We start from the raw sequence: 16,197 nt of genomic DNA on the forward strand, positions 1-16,197 counted from the left end.
TCATTACACAGAAAGGAATGAGGTTGCATGTTTAAGGTTTGTCAGAGACAGTTGGGGAGTGTTTTAAGGGTTTGATTGAGAGAAAGGAAAGGGTTTGAGTGTTTCTGGGATTGGTAGAGAGAGAGGAAGGAGGTATAGGTTTGGTTGAGCGACTGGAAGGGGGTTGAGTGTTCATGGGTTTGATGGAGAGAGAGAGAAGGGGGTTGAGTGTTTATGGGTTTGATGGAGAGAGAGAAGGGGGTTGAGTTTATGGGTTTGATGGAGAGAGAGAGAGAAGGGCATTGAGTGTTTTGGGGTTTGATGGAGAGAGAAGGGGGTTGAGTGTTTATGGGTTTGATGGAGAGAGTGAAGGGGGTTGAGTGTTTTGGGATTTGATGGAGAGAGAGAAGGGTTGAGTGTTTTGGGGTTTGCTGCAGAGAGAGGAAGGAGGTATGGGCTTGGTTGAGTGTTGAGGTGCAGGGACTGAGGCCCTCCTGCCGGCTGCACTAAGCCCTGTTAATGAGCCCCAGCCCTGCCGTGTCATAGAGCTGATCACACAGCGGATAACTGGAGGAGTGTGACTGCAGCCAATCAGGAGGGGGCCATGGGGGTGGGGGCTTTTATTCCCCTACCCCCTGCTCAGTCAGCAGCCTCTCACACATACACTCATGTCATACACACACACACACACACGTGTACACGCATACGCATACACACACACGTGCACACGCATACACACACGCATACACATACTCGTGCACAAACACACACGTGCACACGCATACACACACACACACACACGTGCGCACGCACACACACACACACACACACACGTGCACACGCGCGCACACACACACACACACACACGTGCACACACACACACACACACGTGCACGCACACACACACACACACACACACACGTGCACATGCGTACACACAGAGGAAGACTTGTACATGGGAAGCCCCCATTGTCCCAGTCATAGTAGAGTTGTGTAAGGCCAGAAAAGACCCTGCAGGAGGACAGACCCCTTGAACTTGGAGAGTGGGGAAGACTGGCCTAAACCACTGAGGGAAGGAGAGCAGAATTCTCCATGCACTCCTCTCTGTGTGTTCACAGCGGCCTCGTACTATGATGGCTGTAAGTGTTTGATGAAGACACAAACTCACCCGTACTCTCTGTCTCTCCCCCCCACCCACAGCTTTCGGCAGCACCTCCACCCCCTCTGTGTTCGGGCAGCAGGGCACCCCCGGCACCGTCTTCGGACAGGTAACATGTCCACTGGAGCTCTGACCCAGAATGCAGGCTGCCGCTTTTGTTTGAAGATGACTCGTAATGACTGTCTCCCAAAATAACTTTTGTCTCTGTCTCTGTCTCTGTCTCTGTGTCCCTGTGTGTGTTGGTGTATTTGTTTGCCCATGTCCATGTCCGTGTGTGCGTGTGTTTTATCTGTGTCCCTGTATGCCCCTGTGTGTGTGTGTCTGTCTCTCTGTGTGTGTGTGTTGTCTGTGTGTCCCTGTGTGTGTTGGTGTATTTGTTTGCCCATGTCCATGTCCGTCTGTGCGTGTGTTGTATCTGTGTCCCTGTGTGTGTGTGTGTGTGTGTGTGTGTGTGTGTGTGTGTGTGTGTGTGTGTCCCTGTTTGTCCCTGTGTGTGTGTGTGTGTGTGTGTGTGTGTGTCTCTGTCTCTGTCTGTGTGTGTGTGTGTGTTGTCTGTGTGTCCCTGTATGTCCCTGTGTGTGTGTGTGTGTGTGTGTGTGTGTGTGTGTGTGTGTGTGTGTATCCCAGCAGGCGGGCTCAGGTGGGGGGTTGTTTGGTTCGGCGGCGAGCGCTGCTCCAGGCTCTGCAGGAGCGGGGGGGTTCTTCAGCGGCCTGGGGGGCAAGCCCAGCGAAGACGCAGCCAATAAGAACCCGTTTGGGTCCACGGGCGCCGGAGGAGGCTTCGGACAAGCTAACCAGGCCGGTAAGAGTGTCTCTCACTGTAGCCACAGCTAACCAGGCCTGTAAGAGTGTCTCTCACTGTAGCCACAGCTAACCAGGCCTGTAAGAGTGTCTCTCACTGTAGCCACAGCTAACCAGGCCGGTAAGAGTGTCTCTCACTGTAGCCACAGCTAACCAGGCCGGTAAGAGTGTCTCTCACTGTAGCCACAGCTAACCAGGCCGGTAAGAGTGTCTCTCACTGTAGCCACAGCTAACCAGGCCTGTAAGAGTGTCTCTCACTGTAGCCACAGCTAACCAGGCCGGTAAGAGTGTCTCTCACTGTAGCCACAGCTAACCAGGCCGGTAAGAGTGTCTCTCACTGTAGCCACAGCTAACCAGGCCGGTAAGAGTGTCTCTCACTGTAGCCACAGCTAACCAGGCCGGTAAGAGTGTCTCTCACTGTAGCCACAGCTAACCAGGCCTGTAAGAGTGTCTCTCACTGTAGCCACAGCTAACCAGGCCTGTAAGAGTGTCTCTCACTGTAGCCACAGCTAACCAGGCCGGTAAGAGTGTCTCTCACTGTAGCCACAGCTAACCAGGCCGGTAAGAGTGTCTCTCACTGTAGCCACAGCCAACCAGGCCGGTAAGACATTTGGATATTTTAGGAGAGCAAAAAAAGATGGCCTGCCTCCCCCCATCATCAGCACAACATAAAAATAAGAAACAGGGGCACAAAAGGCTGAGAACATTACCCATGATGCTTTGCGTGAAGGTGACTGGCACAGTCGTGTATCAGCTTGCGCGGTCAACGGTTCGACGTGAGGTGAGGCCTTTATCTGATGGCAGCGCTGAGGCTCTTAAAAAAGGCAGCTGGCGCTATCTCATTTCCTCCTTCGGTCGTTTCGGCATCTTAGCTGGCCGAGCGCGTTCGCCGTAAATCAGCCCCCGAGCCGCGCAGCGGCGATAACCGCCGCCGAAAAAACCCTGCTACTCGCCCCCGCCGACCCAGCAGTGCGGCTGGCCCTGGAAGGGCTAGCGGGCGTTAGCGTAGCATTAGCGCCGTTGGCTATCCGTGTTAGCCTCGGTTTATTTGTTTTTATTTGGCTTATTTCTTTGTTTTCGATGTGTAATTCAGTGCTTGTCATGACTTCTTTTTTTACAAGACAGCCTGTAGTCTAGTGGCGAAGGTAAATGACTGGGACACGCAAGGTCGGTGGTTCGATTCCCGGTGTAGTCACAATAAGATCCGCACAGCCTTTGGGCCCCTGAGCAAGGCCCTTAACCCTGCATTGCTCCAGGGGAGGATTGTCTCCTGCTTAGTCTGATGAACTGTACATCGCTCTGGATAAGAGCGTCTGCCAAATGCCAATAATGTAATGTAATGTGCTTAGTTTAATCAACTGTAAGTCGGTTTGGATAAAAGCGTCCTTTTAGCCTCTGTCCAAGAAAGAGGGAGTCTGACACCAAATTTCCTCTCAAATAGAAGACAGAAATGTTCGACAACAAATCTGCAATTAAATACAGTCACTATCACTGCAAAAAGATAATTAAACAAAATAAATAGACAAACATATAAGGCCAGTTAGAGAGAGTGAGGTAAAATAACTATACTGTTCCTCTGTCTGGCATGGCCTCCACCAAATCTCACTTCCCCAATCACATCCTGTCTGCAGCACACAGAAAGGGCAGTAGGCCACAAGACCAACACAAGAGCAAAAATTTACAGATGGCAAAATGGCTCTTACAACTCTCCCTTCCCTTTCCCTGGTCCCCTCAGTGCCTTGGTCTTATGTGTGAAAGTCAGTATTGTGAGCACAAGGAGAATAGCGCTATCATGCTAAATTAGCTTGTTTCACTCAGCAGACCTGATCAGCTGCCGCCTCCTTACCAGACTGGGGTTGCAGGTGGATCGCAGGTCTCCAAACCGCACAGCACGGGATTCTGGGAGAGGGAGAGGGAATATAAATATAACATTTCACTATGCTGACATTCAATTCATTCATTTATCAAAACTCTCACATGGCAGTTATGCTGAATATTGCTGAGGTTTTCAGATATTGCGAGGTATAGATTCCTTTTTAAAGCACACGGATGTGAAATATGTTTATGGTTATATTTTCCATAGTCTCCATGCTGTATTTGTGATGTAGTGTAGTATTGTTCACTGGAGGTGTTGTGCGAAGGCAGCAGTTTTTTTTTTTTTGGGATGGGCCTGCTGAGAAGGAGCCGGAGTGGCTCTGAAGTTTGGGTGTGACCCCTCTCTCTGTCCCCCAGGGTCCACTAGCCTGTTTGGGAACAGCGGGGCCAAGACGTTTGGGTTTGGGACGACGTCCTCCTTCGGTGAGCCCAAGCCCAGCGGAACCTTCAGCACCGGGGGGGGCAGCGTAGCGGCCCAGGGCTTTGGATCCTTCACCAGCCCGGCCAAAACAGGTACCGTACCCCCACACCTTCACCAGTCCGAAATCTACCCCCTCACCCTCACCAGCCCCCAAAATCTACCCCCACACCTGAACCAGCCCCCCACATCTACCCCCACACCCTCACCAGCCCCCCACATCTACCCCCACACCCTCACCAGCCCCCGAAATCTACCCCCACACCTTAACCAGCCCCCAAAAGCTACCCCCACACCTTCACCAGCCCCCAAAATCTACCCCCACACCAGCCCCCAAAATCTACCCCCACACCTTCACCAGCCCCCGAAATCTACCCCCACACCAGCCCCCAAAATCTACCCCCACACCTTCACCAGCCCCCGAAATCTACCCCCACACCTTCACCAGCCCCCAAAATCTACCCCCACACCTGAACCAGCCCCCCACATCTACCCCCACACCTGAACCAGCCCCCCACATCTACCCCCACACCTGAACCAGCCCCCGAAATCTACCCCCACACCTTCACCAGCCCCTGAAATCTACCCCCACACCCTCACCAACCCCTGAAATCTACCCCCACACCCTCACCAGCCCCTGAAATCTACCCCCACACCTTAACCACCCCGGCCAAAACAGGTACACTGTCCCCACTACCCAATCCCCCCTGCCCACAAACAGACATACTGACGTTTTTCCCATTATTCACTTACTAATTCACTTAGCCACTGAGCCACTGAAGGACTTGCCTTACAGACCGACCGACTGGCTGGCTGACTGATTTGTCATAATGAAACAAACTGACTGAAAGATTTTATTGTCTTGTGTATATTTATTCTGAAACTGATGCCAATTTGACCTACACAGGTTCTCAGGCAAAAATGGGAACTGAACGCAATTTGTGAAACTCTTCAGTTAGGCCTGTGTCACCATATGTATCAGTATCAATCCCCGGATCAGTTCAGTGATTTCTTTCTCTTGGAGCCGCAGTGAACCCTATTCCCGAACCTATAATTTCCCATCTAGGATAAGATTGCTAATGCTAATATCCACTACAAACGAAGTGAAGCAGTGTCATATTCAAATCACTGTGCAAAACCGCTTTGAAAGATGACCTTGAATGTTTTTCTTTTTTTAATCACCAAACTCATTATTTCTCGGGCGCAATATTAACGTGTCTGAATCGAGCATTTTTATAGCTTTAATTCATTGGAATATTGTGTCATTTACATTTTTATATAATACTGGTATCTTGAAGCAGTAATTGTGATGCTAATCAAAACCCGGCATTTCACTGCTCAGGATTTACTGCTCCATCAGGGTATTTATTGTGATAAACACCTCAGGGGGACGGTATCGGCGCTTTAAACTGGCACACAGGCCTCACTGCTCTGTCCAGAGATAGTGCTCGCGTCCCAGGGTTCCGAGAGGGCGCGCCGTGCAGTGCGTTAGTTTCCTGACGGTTTTGGAACCCTTTCTCTCCTTAGTGGCTGAAGTTCTGTTTGACAGAACGGGGTTCTGTTTGAGAGAGCTGTGTTCTTTTTGAGAGAGCGGGGTTCTGTTTGAGAGAGCGGGGTTCTGTTTGAGAGAGCTGTGTTCTGTTTGAGAGAGCGGGGTTCTGTTTGAGAGAGCGGGGTTCTGTTTGAGAGAGCGGGGTTCTGTTTGAGAGAGCGGGGTTCTGTTTGAGAGAGCTGTGTTCTGTTTGAGAGAGCGGGGTTCTGTTTGAGAGAGCGGGGTTCTGTTTGAGAGAGCGGGGTTCTGTTTGAGAGAGCTGTGTTCTGTTTGAGAGAGCTGTGTTCTGTTTGAGAGAGCTGTGTTCTGTTTGAGAGCGGGGTTCTGTTTGAGAGAGCGGGGTTCTGTTTGAGAGAGCGGGGTTCTGTTTGAGAGAGCGGGGTTCTGTTTGAGAGAGCGGGGTTCTGTTTGAGAGAGCTGTGTTCTGTTTGAGAGAGCGGGGTTCTGTTTGAGAGAGCGGGGTTCTGTTTGAGAGAGCTGTGTTCTGTTTGAGAGAGCGGGGTTCTGTTTGAGAGAGCGGGGTTCTGTTTGAGAGAGCTGTGTTCTGTTTGAGAGAGCTGTGTTCTGTTTGAGAGAGCGAGGTTCTGTTTGAGGGAGCGGGGTTCTGTTTGAGAGAGCAGGGTTCTTTTTGAGAGAGCTGTTATGGAGAAGGGTTCTCTCACGCAGTGAAAAATATTTGAAAGCTAGTGTGAAAATGAGTGTCTGTATAAAAGTTCTTGTATATGTGCTTGAGCAAGAGTTTTTAACCTGGGCTCATTACAGAGCTGCCAGATTTGCAGTAAAAATGTCAACTCAATAAATGCAAAAATAGCTTAGCATCATTGTATGGATTTTTTGTCACTATTCACAGTGCTGCATTGTAGGTTAGGTGTAATTGGTTGTGCTTCTGCTAACTTCCTGCACACGTGTCTGTGCTTGGCTTTTGGGAGGGTGCATTCTTTTTTGTGTGCATTTCCGTGCGTTCAGCTGCAGTTTTATATTGTTTTGCAACCATGATTTTAACTTCGGCATACTTTTCCATGCTGCAAATTTCAGTAACGCTTTATTTTACTTTTGGTTAATTACATAGTATTTACTGGGTAAATGCCAGGTAATTTCTAGGTGACTGTTTTGATTTCATTGGGAAGTACTATGAAACGGGCTGTAATACTTACTTACATAGTACTTGCCAATGGTGCTTACTGACTTTGTTTCACAGTACGTTCCACAAAGTACTTACCTAACCTTACCTAATTACAATAGCTGTGTGCTTACCCAGTAAGTACTATGTCATTAACGGGCTGTAAAATAAAGTTTCATCCCCCCAGATACCAGCCTTCTATCCGGCCTTCTTCCCCAACAGCAGCTCTCAAAATGGTGGCCATCCGCAGAGTAATCCTGTTACACCCGCCCGATCAATTATTCACCCCTGCGTACGGTCCGGGTGCAGCTGAAATTTCAGTGTCCGCTAAAATACTCAGCTCCAAGGGAACGCCGTAGCTGCGGGAACACGGTCGCTAAGCGCCTAGGCCTATCCCAAATCCCCCTTTGCCACAGCGAGGCCTTTTAGGAAACGTTTCGGCATGTTTGCGTGTGTGTGTGTGTGGGTGTGTGTGTGTGGGTGCAGGTGTGGGTGGGTTCACGTGTTTCTGGGGGAGTTTTGGCCCTTTCACATTAAAGTTTTAGCTTCTTACAGACACAGTTACTTCTTTACAGAGTACCAGAAGGGCAAAGACGGAAAGGGCAAACATGCCAGAACCCCAAAAGAGCACAGTACAGTAGCTTTGCCAGGCTGATTTTAAAACGCTAAGTATTTCTAGAAAATATTTGAATCGAAACGGGAGTATTTCACACATTAACATGCTCCCCCAGATGAGTCCGTGGTCTTTATTTTTGTGGGATGTGAATCCTCTGCTGACTGGTTAGAGCAGAACTCTGGGGCCGCTCTCGCGCGTCTAAGAGACGCACCGCAGCAGCTCCTGCCCTAGTTTCTGCCCTTAAGAGAGACACGCGAGGGCCCTTCCCTCGCCTTCCCGCTCAGCATTGTGGGTAAAGTTCTGTCGCTCTTCCATCGACTCGTTCTTGGAAAACGGTTTTTTTTTTTCTTTTGTATTACCCGTCTTGTTGTAGCCACGGCCTTTGAAACGATTTTCGGCGTGTAGACACTCATTTTTTATCCAACAGACATCAAAACCCACTGCTAGGTTATTGGTTATGGGCCCGAATAATTTCACCAAAAGGCATCGTTCATGATATGACTTTCTTATGCTTAGACTTTAGTTCATGCCGATATTTGTCAAGCTGCTGATATTTCCCTCGATGACTAATGAAGTTAGTACAGCGGTGGGCCGTCTTATCGTACAGCGCTGGGCCTTACCCTGGTTCTGTGGAGCCACTGGTTGGCCATACCTCTATGTACTTGCCCCTGCCCAATGGCTGAAGCTAAGCAGGCGTGTGCTTGGTTAGTACTTGGATGGGACACCTCCTGGGAAAAATTAGTTGCTGCTGGATGTGATGTTTGTGGGGCAGTAGGGGCCAATGTTCAGTGGTCAAATAAACCCAATGCCCCAATGCAGTGGTGAGGACTCAGAGACGCAGTCTTTCAGATGAGATGTTTAACCAAGGTCCTGAGGGGGAGAGCTGTATGAATGGAAGGAATAATTAAGGAGTTATATACATCGGAGAGGGTCATTTAAAGCTATTTATTTAGTTCCCCGATTTTCTGGGTCTGAAGTTATTGACTTTACAGAAAAGAAAGAAAGGTGAACCGAATATGTGGCTCTCCTAGACTAGGCCCAGGCTCACGGGGCAGAACGACTCAGCGGAGTTACCTGTGTGAGCTACGTGAAACACCCTGCCTGCCTTACCTTTGATGCATTTTCTGTGTATAATAGCAGAGGATGGGCCAAAATGTATATAAAGGACTAAGCAATCAACACGTGTAGCTCTTTATCTCAGTTAAAATGATTTGAACTTTATGAAAAGCATTGACATTTGGCCCTATTGTCAGAATTTGTGAAACGTAAAATAAATGTCCCATATCCCAGGTTGTTCGATGTGCTCCAAAAATTATTTCCAGTTGCCAAGTGTTACATCTGTTCATGGTTTAAGGCCCATCCACACCAAGAACTATTACTATAACGAGAATGCATCCACACTGCTGAATGATAGCATTGTGTTATCAGCCATTTTGTACATGCTGTAAATTCAGATGGATTTTGATTGGCTGTCAGTGTTTTATTGTGGATACAGTTGTGGTGTGTACTCCACCGTCCACTTGAGTTGGAACGATTGAGAACTTATTCATGGTTATTGCTGCAGTCATCGTTCTTGGTGTGAATGGGCCTGTGGTCTTGTGTTGTGTCCTGTGTGTGACTCCCCCTCTCTGCCTGCAGGTGGTTTCGGCAGTGCCCCCGTGTTCGGGAGCCCCCCCGCCTTCGGGGGCTCGCCGTCGTTCGGAGGGGCGTCTGCGTTCGGGGCAGCCCCCTCCTTCAGCAGCCCCCTGGCCCCTACATCCGGAAAGGTCTTCGGAGAGGGGACCGCAGCCGCCAACGTTGGAGGATTCGGGTGAGAATGTGCTCCAGCTCGGCCGTTTTCCTAAAAACACCCGTGCTACGGTGACTCGAAGTCAGGAAGTCTGCATCGATACAGAAAGTCCCTCTGGAAAACCATAAAAATTTTCAGGAGCGTTCAACTAAGGTCAATCCTTTTCAGACCTGGGTCTGTTTTTTGTAAACTCAGGGGAGATTATTATTCCCCCGTTGAATTGACAGATTAAGAACTCCCGCGGGGTGGGATCCCTGGGTGTGAGCTGTGTGTGTGTGAGCTGTGTGTGTGTGAGGTGTGTGTATGAGCTGTGTGTGTGTGAGCTGTGTGTATGAGCTGTGTGTGTATGAGCTGTGTGTGTATGAGCTGTGTGTGTATGCGCTGTGTGTGTATGAGCTGTGTGTGTATGAGCTGTGTGTGTATGAGCTGTGTGTGTATGAGCTGTGTGTGTATGCGCTGTGTGTATGAGCTGTGTGTGTATGAGCTGTGTGTGTATGAGCTGTGTGTGTATGCGCTGTGTGTGTGTGAGCTGTGTGTGTGTGAGCTGTGTGTGTATGCGCTGTGTCAGCTGTGTGTGTGTGAGCTGTGTGTGTGTGAGCTGTGTGTGTATGCGCTGTGTCAGCTGTGTGTGTGTGAGCTGTGTGTGTGTGAGCTGTGTGTGTATGCGCTGTGTCAGCTGTGTGTGTGTGAGCTGTGTGTGTATGCGCTGTGTGAGCTGTGTGTGTGTGAGCTGTGTGTGTGTGAGCTGTGTGTGTATGCGCTGTGTGTGTGTGTGAGCTGTGTGTGTGAGCTGTGTGTGTGTGAGCTGTGTGTGTGTGAGCTGTGTGTGTGTGAGCTGTGTGAGCTGTGTGTGTGTGAGCTGTGTGTGTGTGAGCTGTGTGTGTATGAGCTGTGTGTGTATGAGCTGTGTGTGTATGAGCTGTGTGTGTATGAGCTGTGTGTGTGTGAGCTGTGTGTGTGTGAGCTGTGTGTGTATGCGCTGTGTAAGCTGTGTGTGTGTGAGCTGTGTGGGTATGAGCTGTGTGTGTGTGAGCTGTGTGTGTGTGAGCTGTGTGTGTATGCGCTGTGTCAGCTGTGTGTGTGTGAGCTGTGTGGGTATGAGCTGTGTGTGTGTGAGCTGTGTGTGTGTGAGCTGTGTGTGTATACGCTGTGTGTGTATGCGCTGTGTGTGTGTGTGTGAGCTGTGTGTGTATGCGCTGTGTGTGTGTGAGCTGTGTGGGTATGTGCTGTGTCTGGTCTCCAGCCCGGCTCTGGAGTAAATCTCGTTGGGGGTGACCAGTTGGTCGACGGGCAGCGGCAGCGGCTAAAAATTGTCTCCAGAATTGGGGTCGGGGGTCAGCAGTATTTCGCCCCCCTGCTCAGATTAGATAGGGAAGCTGGATGGGCCGTTTATGACACCGGCCTGTCTGTGTCCGTGATTGGGCAGGAACGGGCCGATCACCCCTGACCCTTATCTGGGGCTGCACATCGTGGGGGGGGGGTTCGCTGGGCCTTCAGCCCAAACTGCTCCTGGAGAGAATCTGGAATATATACACATGCACAAACACACACACTCCAAAACACACATCCGTACAAAATACACCTTTAGCCATGAAATTAAATCTAATTAGAAGATGGACACAGAGGTGTAAATTTACCTCAGGCTACTCCATTACATTACATTACATGTAATTTGATCCAACACTTTTATCCAAAGCGACTTACAGTTGATTTAGACTAAGCAAGAGGCAAGATGCAGGGTTAAGGGCCCGACGGCTGTATGGATCTTATTGTAGCTACACCGGGGATCGAACTCACGGATGTTGGTTCAGCCCGCACCAAACATTTATTGAAAGCACACCTTTTCCCACCACAGTAGAATGCAGCTGTCTGCAATATTTTAAGTGAAATAATTGAAGTTGTAGCAGGCTTCCTCTTTCCCCTTTCTGGCCTGGAAGGTGTGTCGGTCAGCGAGAGGCTCCTGCGGATATCGAAGATGGCTGATATGCGAGGTTCGGGTGGTGTTCAGAATACCACCATTTTCACTTTGCACGTCTGACCTGGAGACAGGAAGGGGCGGCGCTCGTTTATGTTGGCTTATTTCTCAACTTGAGGACAGGCTTTCAACTGTCACTCAAAGGAGAGATTAACAACCCCTTTTCTCCCAGGGTGCACCTCTGTCCAGTACCGCAGTTTTCCCTCGAAACTACATGGAAATAATCTTCAGATTGCCTTTAGTCCATAAAGGGTATCTGAAGAGGCTTCCAGTAGTAGCCTTCATGGGCTTGTCTATTTCCCAAAAGTGGACACTCCAAAATTTCCAGGAGACGAGACAATTAAAGTTTATGTGTAGCCTATGTTTATGGTGCATGCTTATTGTCATTCATATTGTTGCCTTTAAGTGTTGAGTGTTTATTATGATGGTAATTGTTTCTTTTGTACGTGGACCGGTAGTAATTGAGTCCATGCGTTTGTTATTGTTTCAGAGCTTCTTTTAAGGCAGAAATGTATTTATTCTCTGAATAATGCATGAATTCAACCGTGCACACTCCACTGTGCCTCATTTCAGTGGTGAATTGTATTTACCCAACCTTCTGGCTGATATTTCCCATTACTCTGAGTTGTAATGACTGCTTTGCTCTTTATGTTATTTAAGGTGGCAGGTGGAGATATAGTAGACGGTGGTGTTAGACAGAAGATGGAGTTATTATGGAAGGTGGAGTTAGTTTCCTCTGCATTTTTGCAGTCATCTGATTGGCTCCCATTTTTTGCTACAGGTTTGCTTCTGCTCCGAATGCCCCCTCCTTCGGCGGCCTCGCCAGCCAGAGCACTCCGTCATTCGGCAGCCTGGCCAATCAGAACCCTCAGTCTTTCGGGAGTCTGGCCCAGCAGGGCTCTGGGTTCGGTGGCCAGAGTCAGGCCTTCTCCGGGTTCGGATCCTCGGGAGGTGAGTCTCAGTTCACCCACAATCCCCATTGGTGGCACGTGTGTTTGTCTTCCGCGTCAGTTTCGAGCGGAACTGCGTTTCCTTTGCTCTCTAAAGATTATCATCCTCTTCAACGTAGTAATTTATCGGGGCAAGAGAAATACTTTTTTTATTTGTGTTGTATTTTTCGGAGAATAGCAGAGCATGCTCAGCTGAGACCGAGTGCTGCTCGGTCTGCCCGGAAGAGCGTTCCCGGGTCCTGTGAAGGGGATTTGGGTGGAGGCGTGTGTCGGGCGGTGTGTTTGGGTGCTGCTCCATTTGTGAGTGAGCGAAGCGCGGGGCGTGGCTGCCCAGGCCGCGGTTGCCGTGGGGATGGCGGGATCCCGGCAGCCAGCTCGTCATTAACCCACATTCCGTGGCGGCCCGGTGACGCCGGCGAACTCCTGACTCCCAGAATAACGCCATGGCCCACTTTTTAGACCTGGAGAGCAAACCAGGAATGCCGAAGTCTCTCTCTCTCTCCTCCCTCCCTTTCTTTCTTTGGCTCTCCCTCTTCCATTTTCTCTCTCGTTCTCATTTCCTCGGTTGTTCATGTCTCAGGGTCGTGTTGCTGTAAAAGTCAGAGGATCCAGAAAAGTCTCTTTTCTGATGTTATTGCACCACCATAGCTGATTTAAATGAGTAGCAAACCGATGTGTATAAAATGCATGCTTTATGCCAGAAACACTAATGTGGCATTTTCATTTCTTTTAGCCTTCTCTGGAGGGGGCTTTGGGACCACAAATCAGTAAGTATTGATTTAGTGTGTGTGTGTGTATGTCTGTCTCAGTGCGTCTGTGTGCAATTGTGTGTGAGTGTGTGAGTGTGTGAGTGTGTGAGTGTGTGAGTGTGTGAGTGTGTGAGTGTGTGAGTGTGTGAGTGTGTGAGTGTGTGAGTGAGTGCGTCTGTTTGTGTGTAGGAAAAGGCTAGAAGAACACGGGGCCCTGTCACACTGCAGAACCCTCAGCCAATCAGCTGTCAGGAGGGTCTCTCTCCCCCCCCAGGAGCCCTGCTCTTCAGAGATTTGACGTCTGATAAATATTCAGTAACTTTGCCGTTTGTGTAGATTTGTAATCAAACAATTCACGCGTAGTTAACAATTTGCATTCTCAGGTTTTATTTGAGGGTATTTTGGGTCTTTGAGTGGGGGAGTGTGCTTTGGATCTTGGGCAGTTCCTTTTGGCCTCCACGTTTTGCTTTTGCCATCACCTCTGATAGAAGTGAATCATCTGTCCACAAGACCCTTTTCCAGAACTCTACAAGCTCTTTTAGGTACTTCTTCGCAAACGAACCTGGCCATCCTGTATTTTGGCTAAATAGTGGATTGTATTGTGCGGCACAGCCTCTGTGCTTGGGCTTGAGAAATCTTCTGTGGATAGTAGTCACTGACACATTGGCACCTCCCCCCTGAATTTCAGACAGGTGTTTGGGTGTTTTTTATGGCAAGAATTTTTTGGTCATCAAAATGTCGAGCTCCGTCCTTGGCCTGCCCAGTCCCTTTGAGATTACTGCGCTCACCAAATTCTTCTCAATTATGTTCCAACCAGTTTATTTTGACGTGCTTGTTGTTTGATATGCCTATAGCTGCACTAAGGAAACGATTGAACCCGCTTGAGTAATTAAACACCTGTGAACAAACCATTTGTCCCAGATATTATGGTGCCCTGAAATTAGGGCACTATGTATGAAAACTGCTGTCATTTCGGCAAGGTCAAACCAAAAATGTTTTAAGAAAAAAATTCAAAGTGGAAAAACTGCACTTTAACCGTCAGTATGTGCTGATTTCACAGTTATCTGTAAAATGGCTGCTCGCTCGGCCACACAAGGGCAGCATGCCAGAGAAAACCGGGACCGTAAAAACAGCGACAGCCAAATAAATAAACTAACCGGAAGGCTCCGGCTCCCGGCTCTCTGCCGTAGCGTAAATCTGAAAGGAAAACGGGAAAGGTCGCGGCACTAAGACCGGGAGCGGGGGCGGGGCCCGCTGAACCGTGAAGAGCATGGGCAGAACCCCTGCAGCCGGTTGGTCAGACGCCCTGTCCGTCATCGAGCAGGAGGGGCAGCTGCAAGCTGTTGCTGTGTGGCAGCAAGATTGGGGCCCGCCCCATGCACCCTTCTGGCCAATCACCTGTCCCCCAGCACGCCCCCCATTCCCCAACCACTCCTGGTGCCCCTGCCCTTTGCTTCTGGAGTGCCTGATGAGGTCATCGCACCAAGGGCATTGTGACCTTGCTGTGACCTCACCAGCCTTCTCCCTGATGATTCTGTGTGTCATCCTGCCTCCGGTTGCTCTAGATGCCGTTCGGTGATTGTAGAGAGTATCATTTTTTAAAGTGGTTTTTAAAGAACCAATCGGCATCTGCTCCCAGCAGACCCCTCCTATTCAGCCATCCATTTTTTTTTTTTTTTTGGGTTTTTCTTTATCTTTACAGATCTTCTCAAGGGAGCACCGGTTGGAGGACCTAGGTATTGTAGACCCTGTCGGGGACACAACAGGTGTGGCGAGAAGCTCTTCGTCTGCAATCAAGCTTTTTGAGTGGAAGACTCTGTGGTGGGGGGTGGGGGGGGGTTCAGTCCAGAACTACATTGACCACGGTCCTGCTAGTCTTTAGTCAGGCTCAGGGGTCACTTCCATTTCAAATCAGGAGATGAATTGCGCCTTATAACCAATGAGTGTTCAGGGATTTCTTGAATCGTCTTGGTTGGAATGGTGCTGATCCCTGCCCTCTTGTCTTGAGAAATGGGCAGACTGGGTCTGCAGAGGAGGAATTATAAAGAAATGAGAATATGCGCAATATCAGCAGGGCTCAAATGAAGAGGTTAAGCAGAAATTCTTGTTCAGTTAACCAGTAAACTAGTCTTCGTGTCATTTCCATTCATTTCATCGCATTTCTAACTGAACTTGAAGCAAATCATAACATGGATGCTTAATGAAATACAAGTGCAGCGAATGTAAGAAATTTAGATCTGTGTCCAATTTTTGTTAGATTTTAATATTCAGCTGAAGTGTCGTGTCCCCCCTGCTTGTCGAAAGCTGAACCCCTCCCTCCCCAAACACTCTGATCATTCCCACTGCCCCGTTTATCTTACGGCAGGGAGAGAGGAGCCGTCGTTCCTCCTTCTCCGGAGGGGGGGGGGGGTGTCTAAATAAGGGCACGGGGCCTTACTTTATCGCAGGGATGGCGAGGCGAGACCGAGGCCGGTGAAATATTCTCATCAGAGCGAAATAAATCCCCGCACTACCGACACGGCCCCTTATCGGCGTGCTTTTCCAGAAGCGTTTCTGACTGCCTCTGATGGACGGGGATGTGACGGGACTCCAAAGGATGAAATCGTACACTGCTCTCTCCCCTTTTTTAATGTCTTAAAGCAGAACCCCTTCTTCCTCGGCCCTGCACATATTATAGATGGAAATTGGCAAATAAACTCGAGCTATTTTCAATCTGTTTTTTATGGGATGTCTTCTTTAATGCACAAAGACTTGCGCTGTGTGTTAATTGGCTCTGTATGGTGTTAATTTTCAGTGCCTCCGGCTTGATTGGCTGTGAGCTTATTAAATGGTGGTGTTAAATGGTGGAAATGTGTTAAGATTGCTTTTATAATCTGTAGAAGAACCCACCCCCACCCCCTCACAAAAGCTTCGGTACCAGAGAAGGACGTTATGGAGGTCGTAAATCTTGAAAGGAGGAATAATTATTAAGGTGGGGATTTGAGAACACAGAACGCTCGGTCCAGGAGAGAGTACTGTAGGCTTTCAGAACGTGTGCTAATGCAGTTAACCTTAGCTGTTGTACTGTGTAGTTCAAAGAGTCTGATTTTTTTAATGCTAGGATCTCCAGTGCCGATTAGCCTGTTGTTCTGTGTGTTTTCTGTCTGCAGTACTGGGGGTTACGCAGGAAAACAAAACGCGGTGCTTTTGACCTTGACGAGTGTCCCCGAGCGAG

The 16,197-nt window shown here is 49.1% G+C and overlaps 1 protein-coding gene across 3 annotated transcripts in view; it reads left to right on the forward strand.

The window, feature by feature from the left end:
• Positions 1-16,197, forward strand: part of nup214 (nucleoporin 214) — a 73,393-nt gene that overhangs the window by 48,632 nt on the left and 8,564 nt on the right. The window contains exons 30-36 of one of the 3 annotated variants that reach the window (XM_061263052.1): positions 1,180-1,247; positions 1,766-1,940; positions 4,172-4,327; positions 9,159-9,330; positions 12,066-12,235; positions 12,968-13,001; positions 14,686-14,793. In XM_061263052.1, the coding sequence (XP_061119036.1) occupies positions 1,180-1,247; positions 1,766-1,940; positions 4,172-4,327; positions 9,159-9,330; positions 12,066-12,235; positions 12,968-13,001; positions 14,686-14,719 (809 nt within the window). In that variant the 3' untranslated portion in view covers positions 14,720-14,793. Of the gene's footprint in view, positions 1-1,179; positions 1,248-1,765; positions 1,941-4,171; positions 4,328-9,158; positions 9,331-12,065; positions 12,236-12,967; positions 13,002-14,685; positions 14,794-16,197 lie in introns of those variants that run through there. The other 2 variants (XM_061263053.1, XM_061263054.1) reach the window with 2 other exon arrangements.

The sequence above is a fragment of the Conger conger genome, chromosome 12 (genome assembly GCF_963514075.1).
Source record: "Conger conger chromosome 12, fConCon1.1, whole genome shotgun sequence".
Taxonomy (NCBI): Eukaryota; Metazoa; Chordata; class Actinopteri; order Anguilliformes; family Congridae; genus Conger; species Conger conger.